The sequence below is a fragment of the Dermacentor silvarum genome, chromosome 3 (assembly GCF_013339745.2).
Source record: "Dermacentor silvarum isolate Dsil-2018 chromosome 3, BIME_Dsil_1.4, whole genome shotgun sequence".
Lineage (NCBI taxonomy): Eukaryota > Metazoa > Arthropoda > Arachnida > Ixodida > Ixodidae > Dermacentor > Dermacentor silvarum.
This window is the reverse complement of record NC_051156.1, coordinates 127,240,457-127,264,428: the sequence shown is the minus strand read 5'-3', so window position 1 is coordinate 127,264,428 and position 23,972 is coordinate 127,240,457. Positions and strand designations below refer to the sequence as shown.

Here is a 23,972-nt window from a genome sequence, read left to right as displayed (position 1 = left end):
GGAAAGTGGCGCCGCGAAACGCCAGCCGTGCGGGCCACTATTGCATCCGTGCACGGAAGAACGTTTTTATTTTTTTATTCTATTTTTTTTTTTTTTTTTTGTGCGTAGGAATGAAAGTATTCGATGTTCCGTGCTTTAACTAAAGCTGTGTATGATGCGCTTCTAAATACACTATCGCAGTGCTAGTTTGCGTGGATTGATGAAGTACTAGCCCTTGAATGGCCACAGAAATAATGATACAAGGAACAGCGCTTTCTACTCGCGGGTGATACAACAAACGCCGTAATATGCACTCACACAGGCTATGGTAGTCATGCAGATTCCACAGCCTAATCCTTATGGAACTAATTGAAACCAACGACGAGAAACATTTATTTATCTAGAAACCATGCTGGCGAGTGATATTTCCTTTAGTCGCCCCATCTTTTGCAACATGATATTGTAGTCCAATTGAGGCTGGCTCAACAACGGATGGTATCAATATTGGAGCGTGCTTTGCCCTAGTGTCTTCCGTGTAACGCCCACCTGCAAGAAAAGGCAGATAACTGTTTTTCAGCGAATGTAACAGAATGGCTTGTAGGAAAATACCTGGCGATTAACAGCTGATTCAAACTACTAGCACCATTGCTATCGCGTTCTCTTGTGCACACAATATACATAGTTTTTTTTTGTGTGCAGCATAACCGTCACACCAAAGTTACTCGCAACACCAGCGCCAAGCTGACAATTATGATTTCAGTGTACGCACTATGGTGTTAGGTCATTCGAGCCAAGCGCCGGATAAGGCTCAGTTTAACGAGCGCCCCATATTCTCCTCGTGTATTGCATTCGAGTTATTCCAGCATCCATCACTCTGGAAGGATAAAAGGACAGATGCAGCACGTTAGCGTGGCACGTGTGGGATACTGCACTCGAAGGCAGTGCGCAGGCTGTATTAACGTGATAAATATAGTTTAGTCAAACAAAACCAAAGACCATTCAAGTATAACCTTATAAACGCGCGCCAAACTTCAAGAAACAATTTCAACACTGTGCCAGAAGAGCATGGTCACCACACGCTGACTCGCTGCTGATGATGCCTCGTTTCTCACTGCGGTGGAAACCTCCTGATACCTATCGTGAAGGAATTATCGATACTTTGTCCAGTGTTTCCTGTTGCGCCGCTCTGAGCGCCCACTAGCTTACAGCGTCCACGCCGTCAGGCGCCTCCGACGACTGGGAGCACGAGACCACCGACAACTACCACGTATGCCGAGCCGACGACGTTATACATCACACAACAGCGCATGCGCTGTTGCTCGAATGCCAGTGTTTTTCAAGTGAAGCGTGTATTACCTTACAAGTGTCGGCGGCGGCGGTGGTGGTGGTGGTGGTAGGTGTCATGCTTAAACCATATCGAAAACCTCTCGAAAACTCGCGTCTCGTTCACTTGGTATATACCAAAATTGGCATGAAAGGGTACGAATGTACGACTAACATGGCTCATAGATCATGACATCAATTACATCAAATGCTCGTCAGTTACGTCACGATTAACGATAATAAAGTCACCAGCCGTTCCCTTGTCGAGAAAATGCGGTAAGCGAAGCTTGTGGCAAGAAGACGCTGTCGCAGGCGTTTCGCGTCGTTTGCCGTAAACTCAGGGTCGGCGGCTCTTCGTTGACGTTTCGGCCTCAACATCGCGCTCCCGCAACTCGGGGTCCACAGGCTCTTCGCTGACGTTTCGCCTGGGCTTCGGAAGCCCTCACGCTAGAATCGGCACGTCGACGACGACCCCTTTCCCGAACGAGTTGAGCAGCCTACTCCTCGGCGAAACCCACCTCGCGCGCGCCTCCCCATCCGGGCGCCGAAACTGATCTCAGGCGAGGGAAGCCCGGCGGAGCGTGCACCAACCCCCTTTCCTTCCCTTTCCCTTCCCGCGACATACCAAACGACCCTGATCTGTCGCGCGCGTCACGTGATCCGGCGCCGGCGCAGCTTTTCCCGCACCTGCGCTTTCTTTCGTCCTTTGTTTCTTCCTTTCTTGTCCGTGGCTCATACCCGCATATCCCTGGCTCACATCCGCATATCCGATGCTGGTATGCGCCACATGTGATTTTATTCAAGCGAAGCTTGTGTAAAACGCCGCACAACTGTCGGCGTTGGTGGTGGTGGCGGTATCACGCTAAAACCCTATAGAAAACCTGGCGGAAACTTGCGTCTCGCATACTTGGTGTATACAAAAATGGCATAGAAGGGTCCGAATGTATGACTAACATGACCGATAGGTCATGACATCAATAAAATTACATGCTCTACAGTTACGTCACGATTAATAATAATAATATCCCGTTAGGCGCATACCCGCATTGGATATGCAGGTATGACCCAGAGACAAGAAAGAAAGAAATAAAGAAAAAAAAAGGAAGAAAGAAACGAAGGGGGCCGAAAGATAGAGCAGGTGCGGGGAAAGCTGCGCCGGCGCCGGATCACGTGAGGTGCGCGACCAATCATGGTCGTTTGGTGTGTCGCGGGGAGGGAAGGGAAAGGAAGGGGGTTGGCGCGCTCCGGCGGGCTTCCCTCGCCTCAGATCAGTTTCGGCGAGCAGATGGGAAGGCCGCTCGTGGTGCGTTCTGCCGAGAAGCAGGCTGCGTTTGCTCGGAAATGGGCTAATCGTCGAACGCGCCGATTCTAGCGTGAGGGCTTCTGAAGCTATAGGTGAAACGTCAGCGAAGAGCCGCGGACCCCGAGTTGCGGGAGTGCGATGTTGAGGCCAAACGTCAGCGAAGAGCCACCGACCATGAATTTAAGGCAAATGAAGTGGAACGCCTGCGACAGCGTCTCCTCCGGGAACCCGACAACGTTGGTGCACGCATCGTAACTACGGGAAATTAGTGGGTCAGGTATACACCACATGACAAGCTTCGCATACCCCCATTTTCTCGACAGGGGAAGGGCTGGTGATTGTGTGTGTGTATATATATATATATATATACAGGGTGTTTTTTAGCTGTACCAAATTCTTAAAATTAGGCAAATATAAATCTTGGTCACGTTATGTTTACCATTCGAGTGTACGGATTGGAGGCCTCCAGATACAGAGCAATTTCCGCACTTACGTGCGTAATTAGCGAAGTTGCGGTAATTAACTTTCTAATTATCAACAATAGGTGGCTACAGCAAATGAGTAATTTGGGGCCCGTCCACGACACGACCTATCTCAACGAACCAATTTTCAATAGCGGAGCTCATGTGGGAGCTACGCGAACAATTAGTTCCCCTTGGCAGGCTCCTTGAAACCGAAACTGGCAGCAAAAAGACCGTCTGTGTCGTCGATGTCGCCGTCCCCACCCCACCCGCCTTTCGTCACGTCTCCGAGGTCACCGCCGGTCCGGCCCCGCTAGCAGCTTGCGTTATCTCCTGCTGTCGACCAAGTAAAGCCGCCCATGCTACGGCGATATACGTGGGGGTTGAAGACTCTGCTCTCAACGGAATTGCGCACTGAAAGAACAAGCGCCGCCCAAATGTCCTCTCTATAACGAACGTACACATAACTAAGCGCTTTGTCCAAAAGAATAGCGTTCTCGGGAAGCGTTCGGCTTTTCGCTTGCATTAAAACTCATTACCTACCGATGGCTTCTGCACAATCCTTTTGAACTAATACACTGCAATGGAAACCAAAGTACTCGTTGAGATACGAGATATAAATGTTTGTGGCACAGAGAAACGCAACTGGCTTGTGCTATACTGGCCATTCTACTTGCTTTGTAGAGCAGAGCATAGCTATGTTGTGCTCTACAAGGTTTAGATAGTTGTGATTAGAGCTTCAGCCGCTTAATCAACCTTGATCTTCGCAAAATTCCCGTTTCTTGGGAGGGGTGATTCCAAGAGATCAACACGGGTCCAAAAATTCATATTTTAGATTTCATTCAATATTTTATATTTTGTGCGCATATCACTCGGTAGTACGAAAGTGAACTTGCCTTCTTTGACAAATTGATACTTTAGGAGAAAAAAAAATATCCAAGTTCTTCAGGTTGCAGGCGCCATTTTCATGCACCGGGCATTCTTGCAAATTCACAACAATGTGAAATACAAAATATTATCGGCTACAAAGAATGCATATTCTTCTGTAAAACGTATACGTAAAGAAGAGTCAGCAAGCGTTATTTGAGGCTTCTGTGCAAAACGGAAGTGTTTTAGAAAAAATTCTTAATTTGCTACACTTTTCGAAATTTGCTATATTTACGAATTTTTATCTACTGAACATCAGCCCACTGAATTTGAGAAGGCATGTAGCCTTCTCGAATTTGGTGGGCTGTGAAATCTTAACCTGCTTAACGATTGCGCTGAATATTGTTGCTGTAGCGCAAATTTCCATTTTTACAGTTTGCCTCAAATGTGAAGTTTTGAAGAAAGTGAACACTATTTAAAAATCAAAATAAATAAAACCCCATCGTTAATTTTTCTCAAAATTTCGTAAACAGCTGTCGACAGACACTGGAAAAAGAACATTAAAAACATCTTGCATTATTTTGTTTTTAATGCCAATATATGTGGTAGAAATGAGAGCTTCGCCGGGATGCAGCAAGGTGCTAAGAAATAGGGACATCGGGGTAAAAAGAACGTCTATTAGCCTCTGACTTGCCTAAACTTGGCCATTATTGCGACAAAAGGGTAATTTTACCCTTATGGTTAATACTTATGCATAAAATACCGTTTAGTACAATACACATTCTCTTGAATGGGAGTAAATATACGTCGACAGAGCAAGCTTTACATGCCTCATTTTATTTAACAAGTGTGCGTAGCTTGCAGCGCAGATAATTGCAGGTTTAACGGTGAGCTCCCTGTGCATGTACACAAGTAACAAAATTTACGGCAGGTAAAGGTCTCTAAAAACGTTGTACTCGCCATGGCTCCGTCGGCAACGTCATTATACAGTATAACCTAAGATACGGTAGTTGGGGGGGGGGGGGGGGCGATGGCGTTGGTTAGGGCTGATTTAGCTGGCACATAGTGCCAGCGGTTGCTCTCTTCTGTCCGCCTCTTTAAAAAGGGGGTTGAACAGGTGGGAAGAGACGCGATACTTCCTGTCTCAGAAATTTATGCGTTTTGGGAAACATTACCTGTTCCGCACACTCTTAAGGAAATTGTCTTCTGTCTGAAGCCTCAAGTAGAGCGTGTGTGTTTTTATTGAAGTATTGGCAGGCACAGATGAACTATTCCGCGTTAACAGGGAAGGGGGGGGGGGGGGTTCGCGTTACTAGTTCTTACTCTATGAAACAGCGTATAGCTTCTGCGTGACGGATTCCTTAAACCACTCCTGGATGGTGAGGTGATATTCAAAGTGCTGAGAAGTCTTTATATAAGGGGTGATTCATTGGCACTCCTAATGTAATCTGCTGCATCATTGCCTGCAAGTCCAACATGTGGTGGTATCCACTGAAACTTCAGAATGAAATGCCTATTGCTGAGCTCCTGAGCTAACATCACTGACTATCGGCCGAACTTGCTGCCATGCAATGCACCGGATAAATGTTGGAGCACCGCTGACAAATCTGAATGGATGATAGCGTGCTGAGAACGCGTCCTCAGTTTACGAAGCGCTGCAGTAATGGCGGTTCTTTCCGCATTTTCAAATAAGACCAACTGATCCAGAGGGCCAGATCACGCAGATCTAATGAAGCGAATCTAATAAAGCTTGCTCTTAAGAGAAGCTTTAGCTCGGGCCCAACTCTGATGCCGCCTATTCAAATACATGTAAAACGCAGAAACGATTTTCTGAGATAACCACTGGGCAGATTTTACTTAAATTTGTTGCACATGATAGAGAAAGGTAAATTCTAGTGACTGTCGGACGCGAAATGTCGATTTCTGGCCTGCATTATTTAACTGGAATTTTCAAGAATTGGTAAGTTTGAAAAAAATAGAGGCACAAAGTTTACAAATTCGTAGCTCTGCACCTATATAAAAGATATCGCAGACCTGTGAACGGCATCTATTAGAGCATTCAAAGCAGACAAATTTGATATGCCAATTTATTTCTTACATGAATTTGTTACATTGTTTACAAGGATTTTGCACAAGTTCTACACACAATATAGTAGTCTATTTTAAAGCCATGTAGAATATAGCAATTTGTGCACTTTAGATTTACTATTCGGTGCAGTTTACAAGACTGTGATATCATGTTTCATTGCTGAGTTAGAGTTGTAAATTTGATAGTTTCGTTTTCTGAAACTCTGCTATTTTGTCAATTTTATTAAACAGTTGACGACTTAAATAAAAAAATCGCAACCAACAGTCACTAGAGTTTCACTTTTCTTTTAACTGCAACAAACGTCATCAAATGTGGTGCAGTGGTTGCCGAGAAAAACGAATTCTCGTTTTACCTTAGATAGGAGCACCCAAGCTAAAGCTTCCTCTTAAGGCGGCGGCCACACCGCCAGCAACTTTCAACGTATTTCGCTTTACCACCTGTTTGCCACCGCCTCCCACGGACACACTCGCCATTCTTCTACACTCTACCAACTCGTTCAAAATAGACGATTTTTAGAAGAGCATCATCTGAAAGCGCTAACAAAATATGGGCGCGAATGATGGCCCAGCAGCACAATTTACGTCAGAACGTTAGGCATTCGAGAACTACGTGCTTGCAATCATAATACTAGTTTACCAAAACTGCCCTTTTGTCGCAATCATGGCCAAGTTTAGGCAAGTCAGAGGCTAATAGACGTTCTTTTTACCCCGATGTCCCTATTCCTTAGCACCTTGCTGCATCCCGGCGAAGCTCTCATTTCTACCACATATATTGTCATTAAAAACAAAATAATTGCAAGATGTTTTTTAATGTTCTTTTTCCAGTGTCTGTGGACAGCTGTTTACGAAATTTTGAGAAAAATTACCGATGGGTTTTTTTATTTTATTTTTAAATATTGTTCATTTTCTTCAAAACTTCACATTTGAGGCAAACTGTAAAAATGGAAATTTGCGCTACAGCAACAATATTCAGCACAATCGTTAAACAGGTTCAGGTCTCATAGCCTACCAAATTTCAAAGGGCTACATGCATTAGTTTAGTAGATAAAAATTCGTAAATATAGCAAATTTCGAGAGGTGTAGCAAATTAAGAATTTTTTCTAAAACACTTCTGTTTTGCACAGAAGCTTCAAACAACGCTTGCTGACTCTTCTTTACGTATACGTTTTACAGAAGAAAATGCATTCTTTGTAGCCGTAATATTTTGTATTTCACATTGTTGTGAATTTGCAAGAATGCCCGGTGCATAAAAATGGCGCCTGCAACCTGAAGAACTTCGATATTTTTTTTTTCTCCTAAAGTATACATTTGTCAAAGAAGGCAAGTTCACTTTCGTACTACCGAGTGATATGCGCACAAAATATAAAATATTGAATGAAATCTAAAATATGAATTTTTGGACCAGTGTTGATCTCTCGTGGAATCACCCGGAGACGGGAGTGGTTTACAGTTTTGATGTCAGAATATCAAACACAAATACTCCTTAGAAAAGCGGCTTATACTTTGCCGCAACCATCAAGATGGGTAGCAACTGAAGTATATTTATTACCTCAGAAAAGGCAAACGAACGTCACTCATTAAATTGTTGATTTGCCGAAGTGATTTCTGATGAGACAATTTCCCTTCCCAGTCCTCATTCTTTTACCCTAACAGTGTCAGGAAGAGAAGACTGCTTCAGCACTGCAGGATTTTATCCGAAGTATTGATCTTTCGCTTTAATAAATATAGAAGCGCCCCTCTGCAGAAGCACAAAAGACCCAATTCTAAGTGTAACAAGTGGTTAGTTTTACTGTGATGTGGGGAGTTCGCCAAACTATAGCCCCAAAATACAAGACAGCTTGATTTACGCTCCAGTTATGTATATCGACGTGCCAAGGAGACCCATAGATGGAGGAAAAAGTGCGTGGCAAAGTTCTGAATGCATGCCTCTCAAAAAATTACTAGGGGTCCCGTATGCTACAACTAAGATGACTTGAAGGCGAAAGCCCGAGCGCAGCTAACTCAATGACACGACGACCACTTTTTTTGCTTTGTCATCATCACTCTGATACCACAATTTAGTCATTTTGCAAATCATCATGGTGTCATCCTTCCTATAATTCACCAATCTCGAACCGTGACTCAACACTTTTTTTTGCAGAGTCACTCTCCCTTGGACTTTCAAATCTCGCAAAATATTTTTTGCAAGTCCCTCTCCCACTCCAACCTTTTGATTCACGCTTGATTCTCCGTATCACTACTTGCTTCACCTTCATTCACTCTATCCCATCTCGGTTTTACTTCCATCACACTTGGTTTGCTCTATTACTCCAAATGTGCACTGTTCATCACTCTTGATTCTCCCTATCACCACTTCATTCACCTTCATTCAATGTGAATTCACTCTCATTTACCGTTCATTTTCTTAGGTAACTCTCTCATCATTACCTTTCGCTTGGCTCCTATTCTCCCCCCCCCCAAAAAAAAAACCATTAATTCATCATCAATTAACTCGTATTTCACCTTCAACTCACTCTTAATTCACCTCATTCTCCTTTCTGTATACCCATTATCACTTCAGTTGCCTTGGTTAATCATTCTTCCACCATTAATCGCGGTTTTGTGCGCATTATCGCCTCTTATCTTAGGAGGACCATTTCGTGTCGGCGATGTGGTTTTGAAACGGCCTTGAAACAGGAGACTTCACCATGATACATGTAAAGCTTTCGCTTTAATAAATATAGAAGCGCCCCTCTGCAGAAGCACAAAAGACCCAATTCTAAGTGTAACAAGTGGTTAGTTTTACTGTGATGTGGGGAGTTCGCCAAACTACAGCCCCAAAATACAAGACAGCTTGATTTCACGCTCCAGTTATGTATATCGACGTACCAAGGAGACCCATAGATGGAGGAAAAAGTGCGTGGCAAAGTTCTGAATGCATGTTTCTTTACAAGCGCGAGAATTAAGGCAATTGAACCGCTTTGAACAGTCGCCAATTCGAGCAGCTTTCACCGCAAGCCATTCAGAGCATGTCTTGAACAAAAGGTAAAGAGTGTATCTTAAGTTAGAGCGCAACAAACTCTAAAATGCCGTCTCTTTGGCGTTTACAAGATAAAACCTCAAAACGAGAAACCGAAATTGTATCTTGCCTCACGGAATAATCTGGCGCGTCGCTGTTCTCCGTCGTCTGTCTATTTCACACCACGCATTACCTACGTGGTGAAGAGGGCTGAATGTTGTTCCGCATTACTGGCAATTTAAGGATGGGGCTATATGGAACACATCACATTCCTGGACGTATTTTATGCATACAAACGCCAGGCGTTGCATGTTATAAGTGGGTGAAGTGTTGACAGCAGATATTTAGCATGAAATGCGTTTCGCTCCCGTCGTCGGCGACCTTCAAATGACCTTGAGCCAAAAGCAGAGCCGTTATCCAGGCACTCAAACGAGAACATCTGGGCATTGTTGCGAGATCAAAACGAGATCATCAGTGCTACCATTGAAAAGTTTAGAAAATGCGGTCTCTGGCCTTTTTTTTCATTTACATTATTTATAGATATTGCGATCTTTTAAGAGATGTTAGCAGGGTGGGAACATACAAGTACACTTATTTATTTATTTATTTATTTGAACATACTGCTAGCCTCACATTTGAGGCTGTTGCAGGAAAGGGGCAGGATACATATTCAAGGGAACATGGTTTAGGTAGGCGCGGACGTAGATAAGTTTCAGTGAACAGGGAAGTAAAATATGCACTCAATATTCATTATACAAATGCTATAAAACGAGGGGGGAAAGTAGTAAACGCCGTGTTGGAAGGTTAGTACAAAAATGAAGAACGAAGAAAGAAAATGTAGTCATGAACAGCAAAAAAAAATATATATATACATATATATACACACTTATACACACACATATTATATATATATATACACATACATACCCACATATATATCAGGGCAGAAAACAAGACACTGCGAAGTGATTCAAAATGCCATTGTACGACACAGCGCGCCTACGTGCATATATAGTAGCTAGAAAGTATTGTTTGTTAACTTGGCGATAAAGGTTTGCAGTGATGTGCAGGCGACAACGTCATCAGGCAAGAGATTCCATTCACGGATTGCCTGTGGAAAGCCTGTGGATTGCCTGTGGATTGCCTTATACAAACTTACATTACAAGTAATCTTGCCGACGCTTCAATTCAACATGGCAAAAAGAACAGAATGCAAGCAAAAAAGGAGCAAATAAATTATGTGCAGGACCCTCTGTACACGACCGCATTACATACGCTACTTACTGCCCAAACAATTTACAAAGAAAATATAGCTTCAGAGTTCTTCCTAATGTTTTTTTTTTCACAATGTCACTCGCGCTGTAACTTCTAGTAGGCTGAAGTTTTATTTGTCATTTCCAATTGCGACGTTCAAAAGGCAGATACAGGGCACCATACACTTGACTGTCATCTTTTGGCGCTGAGACGGGGTTACCTGTGCTCTTTTCAACGCCAGCAGTCCGCGAGTTCCACGGCTCGGGTTATGCGCCGCTTCCTTCGAGAGATGGCGCCACGCGGCGTGACCAGGCCGGCAGCGTCCGGCGCGCCGCGGATGGTTGTGTGTTGTGGTGTGGTGGGTTGTGCCCTTGGCGAACGTGCACTATACCCATTTTAAGATTGTGGCTAGTATCATCTGCAACCAATCTGCTTTGGCGGTAGCCATTTCCTGCTTATATCTACTCTCGATTACGGGACAGTCAGAATTTTTTAGAGTGGCCATCGCGCCAGAATACATTTCATGACACTACTGCTTTAAGGCTCTCTTACGTCACGGCCTACTAGCATGCTGTCATGAAACACGCACGCCAAGCCAAACCTACCTCCGCGATGAGCTTGTGCGAGTATTCGGGTAGCGTTGATGGCACTGGACGCCCCATTCACCAGCGCTTTGCCCAGGGAGATCACTGGTGGCTCCAACACCAAAACACGAGCATCGTCGAGGCTACGGCGCACCCTGGACGCGCTTTCCCCGTCCGCAGTGGAGCCTGGCGGCATCTCTGTTGCCGGTTCAGCGCCGCCAGCCGGTTCACCGCCAGCATTGTGGTCTGTGCCCGCTGCTTCTGTCGCGCTCGACACGTCTTCGCCGGCAGGGCCTTGTACGGAGCTCGTTGCCTTCTCGTGAGCGTCTTTCGAGGTATCTTCGCCTCCATCCGGCGGCGGGGATTCGGGCTTTTCAGATTTCTCGGAATCTTCGGATGACGTCACCGGTGCCTCGTGGCCGCCAACCGCGGCGTTCGCCGTGACTTCAGTCGTAGAGTCGTGGACTGACTCTTGAGACTCAGTCAGTTTTTCTCCTTCAACCACCAAGCCCCCGTCGGGGCTCGCCGTCGTGTCCGCGGAGACTTCTGAGGAAATTTCGACTCCGTGAACTTCTGTGGCGTCGGCTTTTTCAGAATTATCTGGACCAGGTGAAGATGCCGAAGCCGCCTTGTCGTCCTCGGACGCAGCGTTCTCGTTGATGGACTCCGTCGCAGATTCGGCATTGGTTTCACGAGAACCTGTCAATTTGGATTCTTCGGACGGCGAGTCTCCATCCGCGACACTCACGCTGCCGGTGACAGGTTCAGCACTTGTACCCGAAGTTACGGGCTCGTCTTGAGCTGAAGAGCTCTGGCGCACAGTGCCCTCGGCAGCGGGGCTTGAACTTGCGTCGCCGGCGGAGTGATCTGTCGACTTTGTTGAGATCTGTCGTTCGTCGTTTGTGCTAAGAGCATCTGGATGGTGTTCTGGGCCAGGTGGCGAACCGGGTACACTTGTGTTGTCGCTTGGATCCTGTGCATGTCTGCCCTCTGAGCCTGAAAAGTAAAGTCATTATGTTTCAGTAGTCTCAACGCCACAACCTCGCTTTTCGGCCTCTCGATGCATGCGTTTCAAGATGTCTGGTCGCTTTTAATGTACGTGCGAAAGCCTTGGAATGTGAAGGTGGTCTTCCACCCGTCATTGTCTAACGCATGGGCTACAGATCGGCGGCAACTTTTTCATTGTGATGAAAAATTATGTAGACGCTGGAGGCGCTGTTGCCATTGGTGCCGCCGCCGTCGTCCTGTCACGACACCAACGCGCATGTGTGACCCGAGCATGTAGGCTTAGACGCTCTCTATAGAGACGCGCCATGTCTTTGGATGCAAAAAACGATGCAGCCAAGTGGTTTCATCGTCACGCTCTGCTGACTCGATTCTGCCGGATTCAAGACGGCGTTCAGGGTTCGGCTGCTGGCAAGCGTGTTGTGCGCGCACATATTAATGTAACTGCTGAGCAGCTGCCTGCATACTACACCGTGGTGTATACACTGGTCTGACCTGAACAAACAGTATACTTCAAGCTAACTCCGTCTGGTCCTTCCTTTGGACGCTGACAAACGCCGATGGTTTTCCTTCAGGCTAATCTCGTTCACCATGGAGGTGCGTCAGGAGTCTACATAGTCCATCTCTAAATGGGAGTCGCACGCATGTGAAGGTTTTCTGTAAGCGGTGACAACTTAAGAATTACAAACATGCTCCACCTAGAAAAACGCTGTGGACCAGATCTTTACCTCTGAGAGAGAGCCAAGCAAATTGGACTTCGTTGTTGTGAATGCTGGGCGAATTAGAAAATAAAAGCTCATTTCTTTCAACCTTATGTAATAACTTTGGCTGGGCAGTGATATCAGGATCAGGCGTAAAATTTGCCCAGAACATTCACGGTTCATCCTGAAACCAAGTGCCCCAAAAACAGATCTGTTCGGGAAAAAAACGGCTGTTTTAAACAGGCACTACAGCTTGACGTCAAGGAACTAAGCAAATCTTATTGGTTGTATATAATTGGATTGGTTGTATATAACACTTGTATAGAATTGTGAGTGGACCTCCGCTGGCTCGGCTCTCTTCCAGAGGCCGAAGGACAACGGCACTTCGTTTTTGTGGGTGGAGCTTGTTTGTAATTCTTAGGCTGTGACCGACTATAGAGGTGGACTACTGTGACGTGATTAGCACCCACTCGTTATAACGACAGCGTTTTGATACTAATTTAGCACAACGCTAAACCTTTCTACCGCTTTCAATGCTGCGCCTTGTTGCGATACTTTCACTTTTTTTTTCCTTTAAATTCCCATTAGCGTATAATTCCGAGAACGCGAAGCCATTGTCCGTGACCCTGTTAACCATCGTACAGGAGAGTAATTTACACGTGTTCGGTGACACACACTTTTCGCGAGGTGACGAAGCGAATGTTCTATCACTGAGCAATAAGCTATTATTATGTAGGGTATACATAGTTCGAGTCAGGTAATCACATGCGACTGCACTTTTGATCTCATTTTTTTTCACAACTGTAAAGTGATTGCACCGTCGCGTCGCTATCACCAGAGCTTGCAGAGTTTCATTTCCCATAATTATTGTTCAAACAATATTGTTAGATGTTTACTATTCAACTCGTGTGGATTAAGTCGTTAACTATCTCCTTTCTGTTTTTTCTCGTTCTATGTAGAGTGGGTGCTCTAGTACAGGATCAAGCCGGTCGGCATTTCACAACTACAACATGGCTAGATGCAGAAACTTGCTCATATGTCATCAAAAAATTAAACAAACACACACACACACACACAGACACACACACACACACCATCCTTGATTAAAAAGAAATGATAGCCTAAAGCATACACTACAAATATCATGGGATGTAAGCTCTTCTAACGACTCGGCTGTTATTGCAGCGCCAGCCGAAGAGGAAGCTTTAACCAGGGCCTGCCACGTTTTCCTTACTCAAATTATAGCAAAACGTAGAAATGCTTTCAATAGGTAATCGTTAACGAATTGAAAGAAAAAAAGTTGACTTCCAGAAAAATGCTGGGCCACCGAATTTATAGGAAGCGGTACTTTGAGTTCGGGACACAAATTTTCACAGCAAGAATTGCCGTAAATTGGTAAGTTTAAAAAGACATCACGCAGATTCAAGTCACATTTCGAAATTCATGTGAAGCGATAAATTTTCGTAAAGTGGTTAATAAATGCAATGAAACTGCACATCATGTGCAATGCGCTTTACAGCACAGCGATTACGTGCCCGACCTGGCAAATTAGCAAGATGCAGAAACACCGATCGACGTGACTCACGCACGCGGCTACGGATTACGTTGCCTCCGAGAACGGCCCACATTCCACCACGCCACCTCCGGGATCCGCCCCACTTTATTATTGCCCTATGTTCAGGACCTGCCCAATTTTACTTGGCAAGGAGCTGACTAAGAAATGAATTACGCGCTCGAAGGCGTACATAATTGCAGAGTGCTGCGGAATAGATCAATCTGGTTCGTTCAGCGGGTGCAACATACAGAATCGTGATATCTTGTGAGTTACATAGTCGTAAGGTTGATTCTTCAGCTTCGTAATTTTGATATTTACCAAAACTTTAGAAACAAAATTAAGAAACCTACAGTATACAGAAGTTATATTTTAACTTTCTCTTTTAAATTCTACAAATATTAATAAAATCTGTGCAGAGGAAGTCGAGAATTGAATTATGGGGTTTTACGTGCCAAAAGCACGATCTCATAATAAGGCACGCCGTAGTGGAGGACTCAAGAAATTTGGACCACCTGGGGTTCTTTAACGTGCACCTAAATCTAAGTGCATGGGTGTTTTCGCATTTTCACCCCCATCGAAATGCGGCCGCCGTGGCCGGGATTCGACCTCGTGCTCAGCAGCCCAGAGGAAGTCGAGAAAACCTGTTTATCCTTTCCAATCAATTTGGACATGAGTTCCTGAAGTAATGCTTCCTTTTAAAAGAGACCAATGCAACAACGACATAAGCAGTTGACTTTCCGTTGTTTATATCATAAGCTACATGTATTCAACTAAGAATTGACCAGCCCATCAAGTACTGCTACGCTATATTTAACTTTTTCAGACCTAGTGAATCAATTTGCAAGTACATGGTATAACAGTATAGAAATACGCTCAAATTGCGTTTTTCAAGGCAAAACTACATGGTATAACAGTATAGAAATACGCTCAAATTGCGTTTTACAAAGCATAACTACAATAGTTTGAAAGATCAAATGTTTTTTGCACTCTGACAAAGTTTCCGGCACCAGTAATGTGCCACCGTATGTTTATTACCGTAAAAACTTTACTTTGACGGGATTTAGACCATGTATGCACCACCTCGCGGTTTTTTTTTCGGTTTTTTTTTATATTCTAGCTAAAAAAAAAACATCTTCCGACTCCTTCTGTGAACATTTATCCTTACTGATAGTAAGGATAACATCATCAGACAAAAGAAACACAGCCATATTAGAAGTACGTTAGGAACAAGCACACGTTGATCTTATTCGAAACCTCTGAAGTCAGCGCGATTCTAATTGAAATCACGCTATAGAATTTCGCCCATCGAAGACCGCAGTGACTGTTTTTTTTCCCCTATGTTTGGCTGGATAAGACCTCATCCAATAATGAAATGTTTTCTGCCGTGCTCTGGTACTTCGTTACTGATAGGGTTCCATGGACTCACCATTCCCGTTCTCTGGCATTGGTGGACTACGCTTGAGGACAGGGATTCCTCCTGGAAATGGAAGTCATATTGAGCTATCTACGAGCAACGGCCCTTTTTCATGTCTCGCAATTTTTGAGATAAAGAAGGAAAGTGGGAGGGTAGGGTTGCTTTCGCATCAGCATTTTTCTAGTTAAGGGACCTTAATCTCCGTTGGCGTCAACACTTGTTCAGTGCGGACGCCGTTAGCTTAGGTTCGAAGGGCACGTCGCCATGAAAGCAGCCTCGCCAAAGGTTCGGTTTCAAAACAGTGCGCCTCTTGAGAATGCCGCCAGCACGGACATCCAAGGATGCAAGAACCAGCTAGGATGGCTTTGTTGGTACGTGGGGGCACAGTACAGCTGACTCTTCAGTAAGCGCTGGAGGATGAAAGCGACTGCTGCATTTTAGAGCCTTGATTAGAGACACGGCCACGATCGCAGATCCGCACAGCATACAGACGCTTAGCAATTACGCCTCAGTAAAGATGGCTGACGCTGCCAGCGTTGCCAGATTACTAAGCATTTTCAATATCCACTATTGTTTGCGGAGATCTTGAAAATACATTAGTTCAGTATCCTCTGATTTTATGCTTAGCTGGGCACTATTGAACCACTCATGTAAGCGCGCAGAATGCGCTTACGTAATGTTCTATGGCAAGCGATACAACATTGCGTATTGCGCAGGAATGTAGGAAGCACTTTTGAACAGCTGCTGGACTCGCTGAAGGCGGCTAGATTGCCTGTGTCGAGGTGGCCATCGTGACCAGCGATGCACTTGCACTGGTGGCATGAGCTGCACACAACAAAGCTTCTTCTTTCGTAACCGTATGCGTCCAAACAAACATTCTGCAATATGCCGCTGTCTCGATTTGCTCCTGACAGATGAATTCGGATCATCTTACGAACAGTCGCGCATACCTCCGGCAACCCTGCGACGCCACCTTGCTTTATAGCAGCAGGAAAACCAGGCATGGACAACATAAAGCCCTAAAACTAAAAACAGCAAGAAAGTAAAATAATTCGCTCAGCAAGTCTTATTTAGTATAAAAATCTCGAACAAAAAAAGACACCGCATATCCACGAAGTGAATGATAATGAGTGGGCGAAGCACCGGGGGATCATTCGGGCAAAACGCCGGAAGCGTTAGCCGGAAGCCGGAGCTTCGCGTACATATACTATACATATACAGGGTGTCCCAAGCTATCACGCAGCACGATATTAAATAAGAGGAACGGCGTTACGCGAAGCAAACTTAGTGCGCATTGTTTCCAGTGCAGTGGAGTAGCCGCCAGTAATTTTTTTCGTTGCTGATATTTAATTAGCTAATTGTAATTATGTAACTCGAGAAGTACTGCCCTAATTATCAAAGTGTCAATGAGAAAATTGTAGAGCGACATGAAAAACTACCGATACAGCTTTCTGTTGCTCAATACGTGCCACATAAATGTGTTTTTCCGAGCGTGAATAATGCCCGAGAATACACCTAGAATTGCCGCGTGACTAGTCGCTCGAGGCACTTTGCGTGTATTCGCGGGCTTCCTTCACGCTCGGAAAAACACTTTTATGTAGCGCGTACGAGGCAACAGAAAGCTGTATCGGTAGTTTTTCATGTCGCTCTACAACTTTATCATTGAGACTTTTGATAATTAGGGCAGTACTTCTCGAGTTACATAATTAATTACAATTAGCTAATTTCAACCCCAGCAACGAAAAAATTACTGGCGGCTGCTCTACTGCACTGGAAACAATACGCACTAGGTTTGCTTCGCGTAACGTCGTTCCTCTTTTCTTAAATCGTGCTGCGGGATAGCTTACACCTTGTATATATTGTTGCAGGAAGAAAGCAGGCCCACGAGTGTAGAAGGATGTATATTTACAAGCGAAGAAATATGGCGTTCAGGCAACGGCCAGAGACTTCGTCTTCCTCTCGTTCGCGTCACCTTCTTCTTTCCCTTCACCGTAACATCACCCTCCCGGTGGGGTTAGCTCCGTCCCGGTGCAGGTTATGGAGCGTCGCTTAATGGGGAGACATAGGGCTTGAGCCTGGCGACGTGAACAACATCGCTGGTGACGTTGGGCGACACTGAAGGCTGATCGACTGGGGCGATCTCGTATGTCACGTCGGACAGTTGTCGTAAGATCTGGTATGGACCAGAATAACGGGAAAGGAGTTTTTCCGACAAGCCGACTCGACCTGAAGGCGTCCAGAGAAGGACAAGGGAACCAGGTGAAAAATGGTGGTCTCGGTGCCGAAGGTCGTAGCGTCGTTTTTGAGAAGCTTGCGAGACTGTGAGGCGATGACGCGCAACCTCTCGGGCCTGGGCGGCTAAGGCAATAGCATCGCGAGCGTAACCAGTGCTGGGTGATTGTACTGCGGAAGGTAGCAACGTGTCGAAGGGCAAGGTGGGGTCGCGGCCATACAAAAGGTAAAATGGGGAGAATCCGGCAGTATCGTGACGGGACGAGTTGTATGCGAAAATGATGTACGGTAAAGCGACGTCCCAGTCGCGGTGATCGTCGGAAACGTACAGGGCCAGCATTTCGGTTAGTGTGCGGTTGAGTCGTTCGGTGAGGCCGTTCGTTTGAGGGTGGTATGCGGTAGCGAGCTGGTGTTCTGTAGAACAGGAGCGGAGCAGATCATCGACGACCTTCGAGAGAAAGCCGCGATCCGTGAGTAACTGGCGAGGGGCGCCGTGGTGCAGGATGACGTCGTATAGTAGGAAGTTGGCGACATCTGTAGCGCAGCTGGTTGGCATCGCTCGTGTAATGGCATATCTCGTGGCATAATCTGTTGCTACAGCAATCCATTTGTTTCCTTTCATAGAAATAGGAAAGGGGCCAAGGAGGTCGAGGCCCACACGGAAGAAGGGCTCTGTAGGGATAGCAATTGGTTGAAGCAAACCAGCAGGAGGCATAGCAGGCGTCTTGCGGCGCTGACACAGGTCGCAAGAAGTGACATAACGGCGCACAGAGCGATAAATGCCGGGCCAGAAGAAGCGGCGCCGCAGGCGGTCGTAAGTACGAGTGATGCCCAGATGTCCAGCAGTAGGAGCGTCGGGAAGTTGCTGGAGCACGGCCAGTCGAAGGTGCTTTGGGACGACTAGGAGCAGCTCCGGGCCATCAGGACGAAAACTACGACGGTATAAAGTTCCATCGCGCAAGGTGAACATCCGCAGAGACGGGTCATTAGGCGAGGAGCTTAGGCGTTCCATAAGTGTTCGAAGAACAGGATCTTGGCGTTGCTCGTCGCCAATATGGAGAAAGCCGGAGAGAGACAGAATACTGATGTCCGAGTCTGCATCGGTATCGTCCGGTTGATCCACAGGATTGCGCGACAGGCAGTCAGCGTCTTTATGCAGGCGCCCTGACTTATACGTAATAGAAAATGTATATTCTTGTAGACGCAATGCCCAACGTGCAAGTCGTCCAGTTGGGTCCTTCAAAGAGGAGAGCCAGCAGAGGGCGTGATGATCGGTTACGACGCAGAAGCTCCGACCGAAAAGGTACGGCCGAAATTTCGCGACCGCCCATACGAGCGCGAGGCATTCCCTCTCAGTGATGGAGTAATTTCGCTCGGGCGTGGAAAGAAGGCGGCTGGCGTAAGCGATGACACGGTCGTGGCCCTGTTGACGTTGAGCGAGGATAGCGCCGATGCCATAACCACTCGCGTCAGTTCGTACTTCAGTAGGTGCAGAAGGGTGAAAGTGTGACAGAATCGGGGAGGTTGTAAGCCGCTCGATCAGGGTAGAGAAGGCTTGCTCCTGCAGTGGTCCCCAAGAGAAAGAGGCATCTTTCTTAAGAAGGTCAGTGAGAGGGCGAGCGATGTCGGCAAATTGTTTCACAAATCGTCGGAAATAAGAGCATAAGCCCAGAAAACTACGGACATCGTTTGTTGAACAAGGTACAGGAAAATTGCGCACAGCGTGGACTTTCTGTGAATCAGGTTGGATTCCGGCGGCGTTTACGAGATGGCCGAGCATGGTAATTTCACGGCGACCGAAATGGCACTTGGAGGAGTTTAGCCCTGCGAAACACGGAGAGTATGGTCGTGAGGCGCCTCAGGTGGCTCTCAAAGTTCGACGAAAAGACAATCACATCGTCGAGGTAACAGAGGCATGTAGACCACTTCAAGCCGCGCAGCAGAGAGTCCATCATGCACTCGAATGTAGCTGGCGCATTGCATAATCCAAAGGGCATGACTTTAAATTGGTACAGACCGTCCGGTGTGACGAAGGCGGTTTTCTCGCGGTCCATCTCGTCGACGCTAATCTGCCAATACCCGGAGCGGAGGTGAATTGATGAAAAGTATTGGGATCCGTGAAGGCAGTCAAGAGCGTCGTCAATGCGAGGCAGGGGATAAACATCCTTCTTTGTTATCTTGTTGAGGTGACGGTAGTCAACGCAGAAGCGCCACGAGTTGTCTTTTTTCTTTACTAAGACAACCGGTGATGCCCACGGGCTACTGGAAGGTTCAATGATGTCCTTGTCCATCATCTTGTCGACCTCTTTCTGGATTATGGCCCTTTCTGTTGCGGAGACACGATATGGCCGCCTATGAATGGGGCTGGCGTCACCGGTGTTGATGCGATGCGTGACAACAGATGTCTGACCAAGTGGACGGTCGTCCAAATCAAAGATATCCCGATAAGATGACAGGAGGTGACGAAGAGCTGTTGTTTGCTCGGAAGGAAGGTCAGGGGCGATCATCTTACAAACATCGTCCGCAGGCGTCGAGCACGAAGGAATGGGTGACAAAGGTGCGTTGGTACTCAGGAAGGATTCGGAGGCCGAAGAAGAAATCTCAATTTCATCCAATGGAGTGGTAAGTGCGACGGCAATGCCGAGTGGCAGCACATGCGTCGAAAATCCAAAATTGAGGATGGGCACCCGAGCGCAGTTTTCGAGGATCCGGATTAAGGTGCTCGGTAGGGCAATATTTCGTGACAAAACCACGTCAGTAAACGGAGACACGACGTACTCGCCATCAGGTACGGGAGGACAGGGCGTCAGGAGGACATTGGTAGCCGCCTGTGGAGACAGCCGTGCAAACTCAGCAGAACATAAGCGGGGTGAAGCACAAGTTGTTGCGTCTGCGTCGGCAAGAAGCGGCAGATCCAGCTGTACAACACCTGCGGAGCAGTCAATTTGGGCAGAGTGTTTCGAAAGGAAGTCGAGGCCGAGAATTAGGTCGTGTGGACAGTGCTCGAGGACGATAAATAAAACAACGCTATAATGGCCCGCAATGGTCACACGTGCTGTGCACATTCCAAGAACAGGTGAAGTACTCCCATCGGCGACTCGCACAGTGCACGGTACGGCGGGAGTCAGAACCTTTTTGAGCCTTCGGCGGAGAGCAGCGCTCATAACTGAAAGCTGCGCTCCTGTGTCAACGAGAGATGTGACAGGAACACCATCAACTTCAATGTCCAGTAGGTTTCCACGTGTAGGCAGGGTCAACAGAGGATTTGTGGGCCGGGTCGGAGTTGCAGCTTCACCTCCGGGAGCTGCACCGCCTAGTTTCCCGAAGGGAAGCGACCGGTTGCAGATGGGGACGAAGAGCGGTGAACGAGAGGCGAACGGGACCGACGACCTTGCGGAGACGGGGAGCGGCTGGATCTTGGTGGAGCACTGGCGGCGTTGACGTTCCGAGGCGGCGTGTAGGGCGAGAAAGTGCGATTGTCTGGTACTTGGCGGTAGTGACTCGGAGACGACCACCGAGGAGACGACGACCAGCGATTACGGCAATGACGGGCGATGTGTCCAATACCGGAACAATTAAAACAGATGGGTCTGTCATCCGGTGTGCGCCAGTCAGCGGGGTTGCGGCGGAGTGGCGGGAAGCTTTGCGTCTGGGAGCGAGCGGCCGGAGAAATCTGGTAGGTGTTCGTATGGCGGACCGAGCAGAGAGATGGAATGCCCAAACTCGCTATTTCTTCCCGAACGACCGCTTGTATAAGCGAGATAACGGGCACACTTTCCCGACAGTCGGAACGAATTGGAGCCGGAGCCATGGCCTCAAGCTCACGGCGAACGATACGCGTTAGATCTTCTGATCCTGTCGGCTGAACGAACCGCGGCGGGTCTGCGCACGAAGATGTCGCGGCGGTATTGGGCAGCCTGTCGAAATGTTGAGGGACGCAGCGGCCTTTCGCTTGTTCGAAGCGCCGGCACTCCTTTATAATTGCATCCACAGTGGCACAATCCTTACACATTAGGAGATTGAAGGCGTCGTCTGCAATACCTTTTAGTATATGACCAATCTTGTCCGCCTCGGTCATGGTGTTATCAGCCTTGCGGCAGAGAGCCAGCACATCCTGTATGTACACGACATAGGATTCTGTGGACGTCTGAGCGCGGCATGCAAGTTCTTTTTTTGCTGCCAACTGACGACCGACAGGTCTGCCAAACAGGTCACGCATTTTTTCTTTGCAGACATCCCAGCTTGTTAGGTCAGCTTCATGCGTATCGTACCATTGCTTCGCAGTTCCTTTCAGATAAAACATGAGGTTTGCTAGCATCATTGTTGGACCCCACCTGTTGTTGTCGCACACTCGTTCGTACATCGCAAGCCAGTCCTCGACGTCGGTGTTGTCCGTGCCACAAAATGTCCCCGGGTCCCGCAGATGAGTGAGGATGACCGTTGGCGTGGACTGCTGAGGCGTTGTCGGTTGTGTCGGTTGATCTGCCATTGTGGCGGCAGGTAGATGACGTCCACTGCGAAGTTCCGTGATTGTACCCCGCACCTCCACCAAAATGTTGCAGGAAGAAAGCAGGCCCACGAGTGTAGAAGGATGTATATTTACAAGCGAAGAAATATGGCGTTCAGGCAACGGCCAGAGACTTCGTCTTCCTCTCGTTCGCGTCACCTTCTTCTTTCCCTTCACCGTAATACAATATATATATATATATATATATATATAGAGAGAGAGAGAGAGAGAGAGAGAGAAAAGGAGCCGTCCCGGTGACTTACGGGCAGGATAGCACAGGGGGGTCGAAGTAAGGCTTTAGCCGCTGAACGTGTACGATTTCGCACCCTCGGCGGCGCTTATCCGAAAGTGGCTCAAGGGGTTCTATCAAGTAGTTCACAGGAGACGTTTGACTGACTCCACGGTAGGGACCATGGTACTTGGAAACGAGTTTGAGTGAAAGTCCAGGGCTGGCGGCGGAAACCCAAAGCCAGACTAGTGAGTAAGGGGCATAGGATGCAGTAGAGGCGGGAATATCCCGACCGTGCTTCTGGCGCTGCTGGTCTTCCGTAGTAAATGTGCGGGCGAGCTGTCGGCATTCTTCCGCGTTTGCAGCAGCTTCGTACAGGACAGTAGACTCCGTTGTGTCAGGGCGATACGGGAGGATGGTATCCATGGTGCAGGAAGGCTCGCGTCCGTAAAGAAGAAAGAACGGGGAAAATCCCGTAGTGGTCTGTATGGCGGTGTTATAAGCATACGTCACGAAAGGTAGAACGCGGTCCCAATTGGTCTGGTCAGATGCGACGTACATGGATAGCATGTCGCCAAGAGTACGGTTAAAGCGCTCAGCCATCCCATTAGTCTGCGGGTGGTATGCAGTAGTGGTGCGGTGAATGAAGTGGCATTCCTTGAGTAGAGCTTCTATAACCTCAGAGAGAAAGACACGGCTCCTGTCGCTGAGCAATTCTCTGGGGGCTCCATGGCGAAGTAGGATGTTACGCAGAAGGAACCATGCAACATCACGCGCAGATGCGCTGGGCAGAGGCGAAGTTTCCGCGTAACGCGTTAGATGGTCTATCGCCACAATCACCCAGTGGTTGCCGTCTGAAGTACTCGGCAGGGGCCCGTAAAGATCCCCTCCGACGCGGTCAAAGGCGCGTTCTGGGCAAGGCAATGGTTGCAATGGGACAGCTGAGGAACGAGGGGTATTCTTGCGGCGTTGGCAAGCGAGGCAGGAGCGCACATATCAGCGGACGAATCAGTACATTCCGCGCCAGTAATAACGGAGTCGCAGGCGCGCGTACGTTTCTAGTACTCCTGCATGCGCGCATTGCGGGTAATCGTGAAACGCTGCACATTTGTCCGAACGTAGCTGCCGTGGGACCACGAGTAACCATTTACGGTCGTCCGAGAGGTAGTTACGGCGGTATAGGAGTCCGTCACGAAGAGCGAAGTGGTGTGCTTGGCGACGCAATGCACGGCGAGGAGAAGACGCGGAAAGGTTGGACAGAAAAGCCAGCATAGAGACAATCCATCGATCCTTCTGCTGCTCCGAAAGCATGTCCCTGGCAGTAAAGGAGGACTCGCATATTGGTACCATCGAAAAATTGGGCTGGCCTTACACAGGGGAGCGGTACAGGGCATCCGCGTCCGAATGTTTACGGCCAGAGCGGTACAGCACTCGAATGTCGTACTCTTGAAGGCGGAGCGCCCATCGAGAGA

The 23,972-nt window shown here is 47.4% G+C and overlaps 1 protein-coding gene across 1 annotated transcript in view; it reads right to left on the bottom strand.

Moving 5' to 3' along the window:
* Window positions 1–364: 364 nt before the first annotated feature.
* LOC119444760 (uncharacterized) overlaps window positions 365–23,972 on the bottom strand; it is a 100,720-nt gene continuing 77,112 nt past the window's right edge. The window contains exons 14-16 of the mRNA XM_049663612.1: window positions 15,545–15,595; window positions 10,879–11,853; window positions 365–525 (exon numbers count right to left, since the gene is read on the bottom strand). Coding sequence (XP_049519569.1) covers window positions 380–525; window positions 10,879–11,853; window positions 15,545–15,595 — 1,172 coding nt within the window. The 3' untranslated portion in view covers window positions 365–379. The remainder of the gene's footprint in view (window positions 526–10,878; window positions 11,854–15,544; window positions 15,596–23,972) is intronic.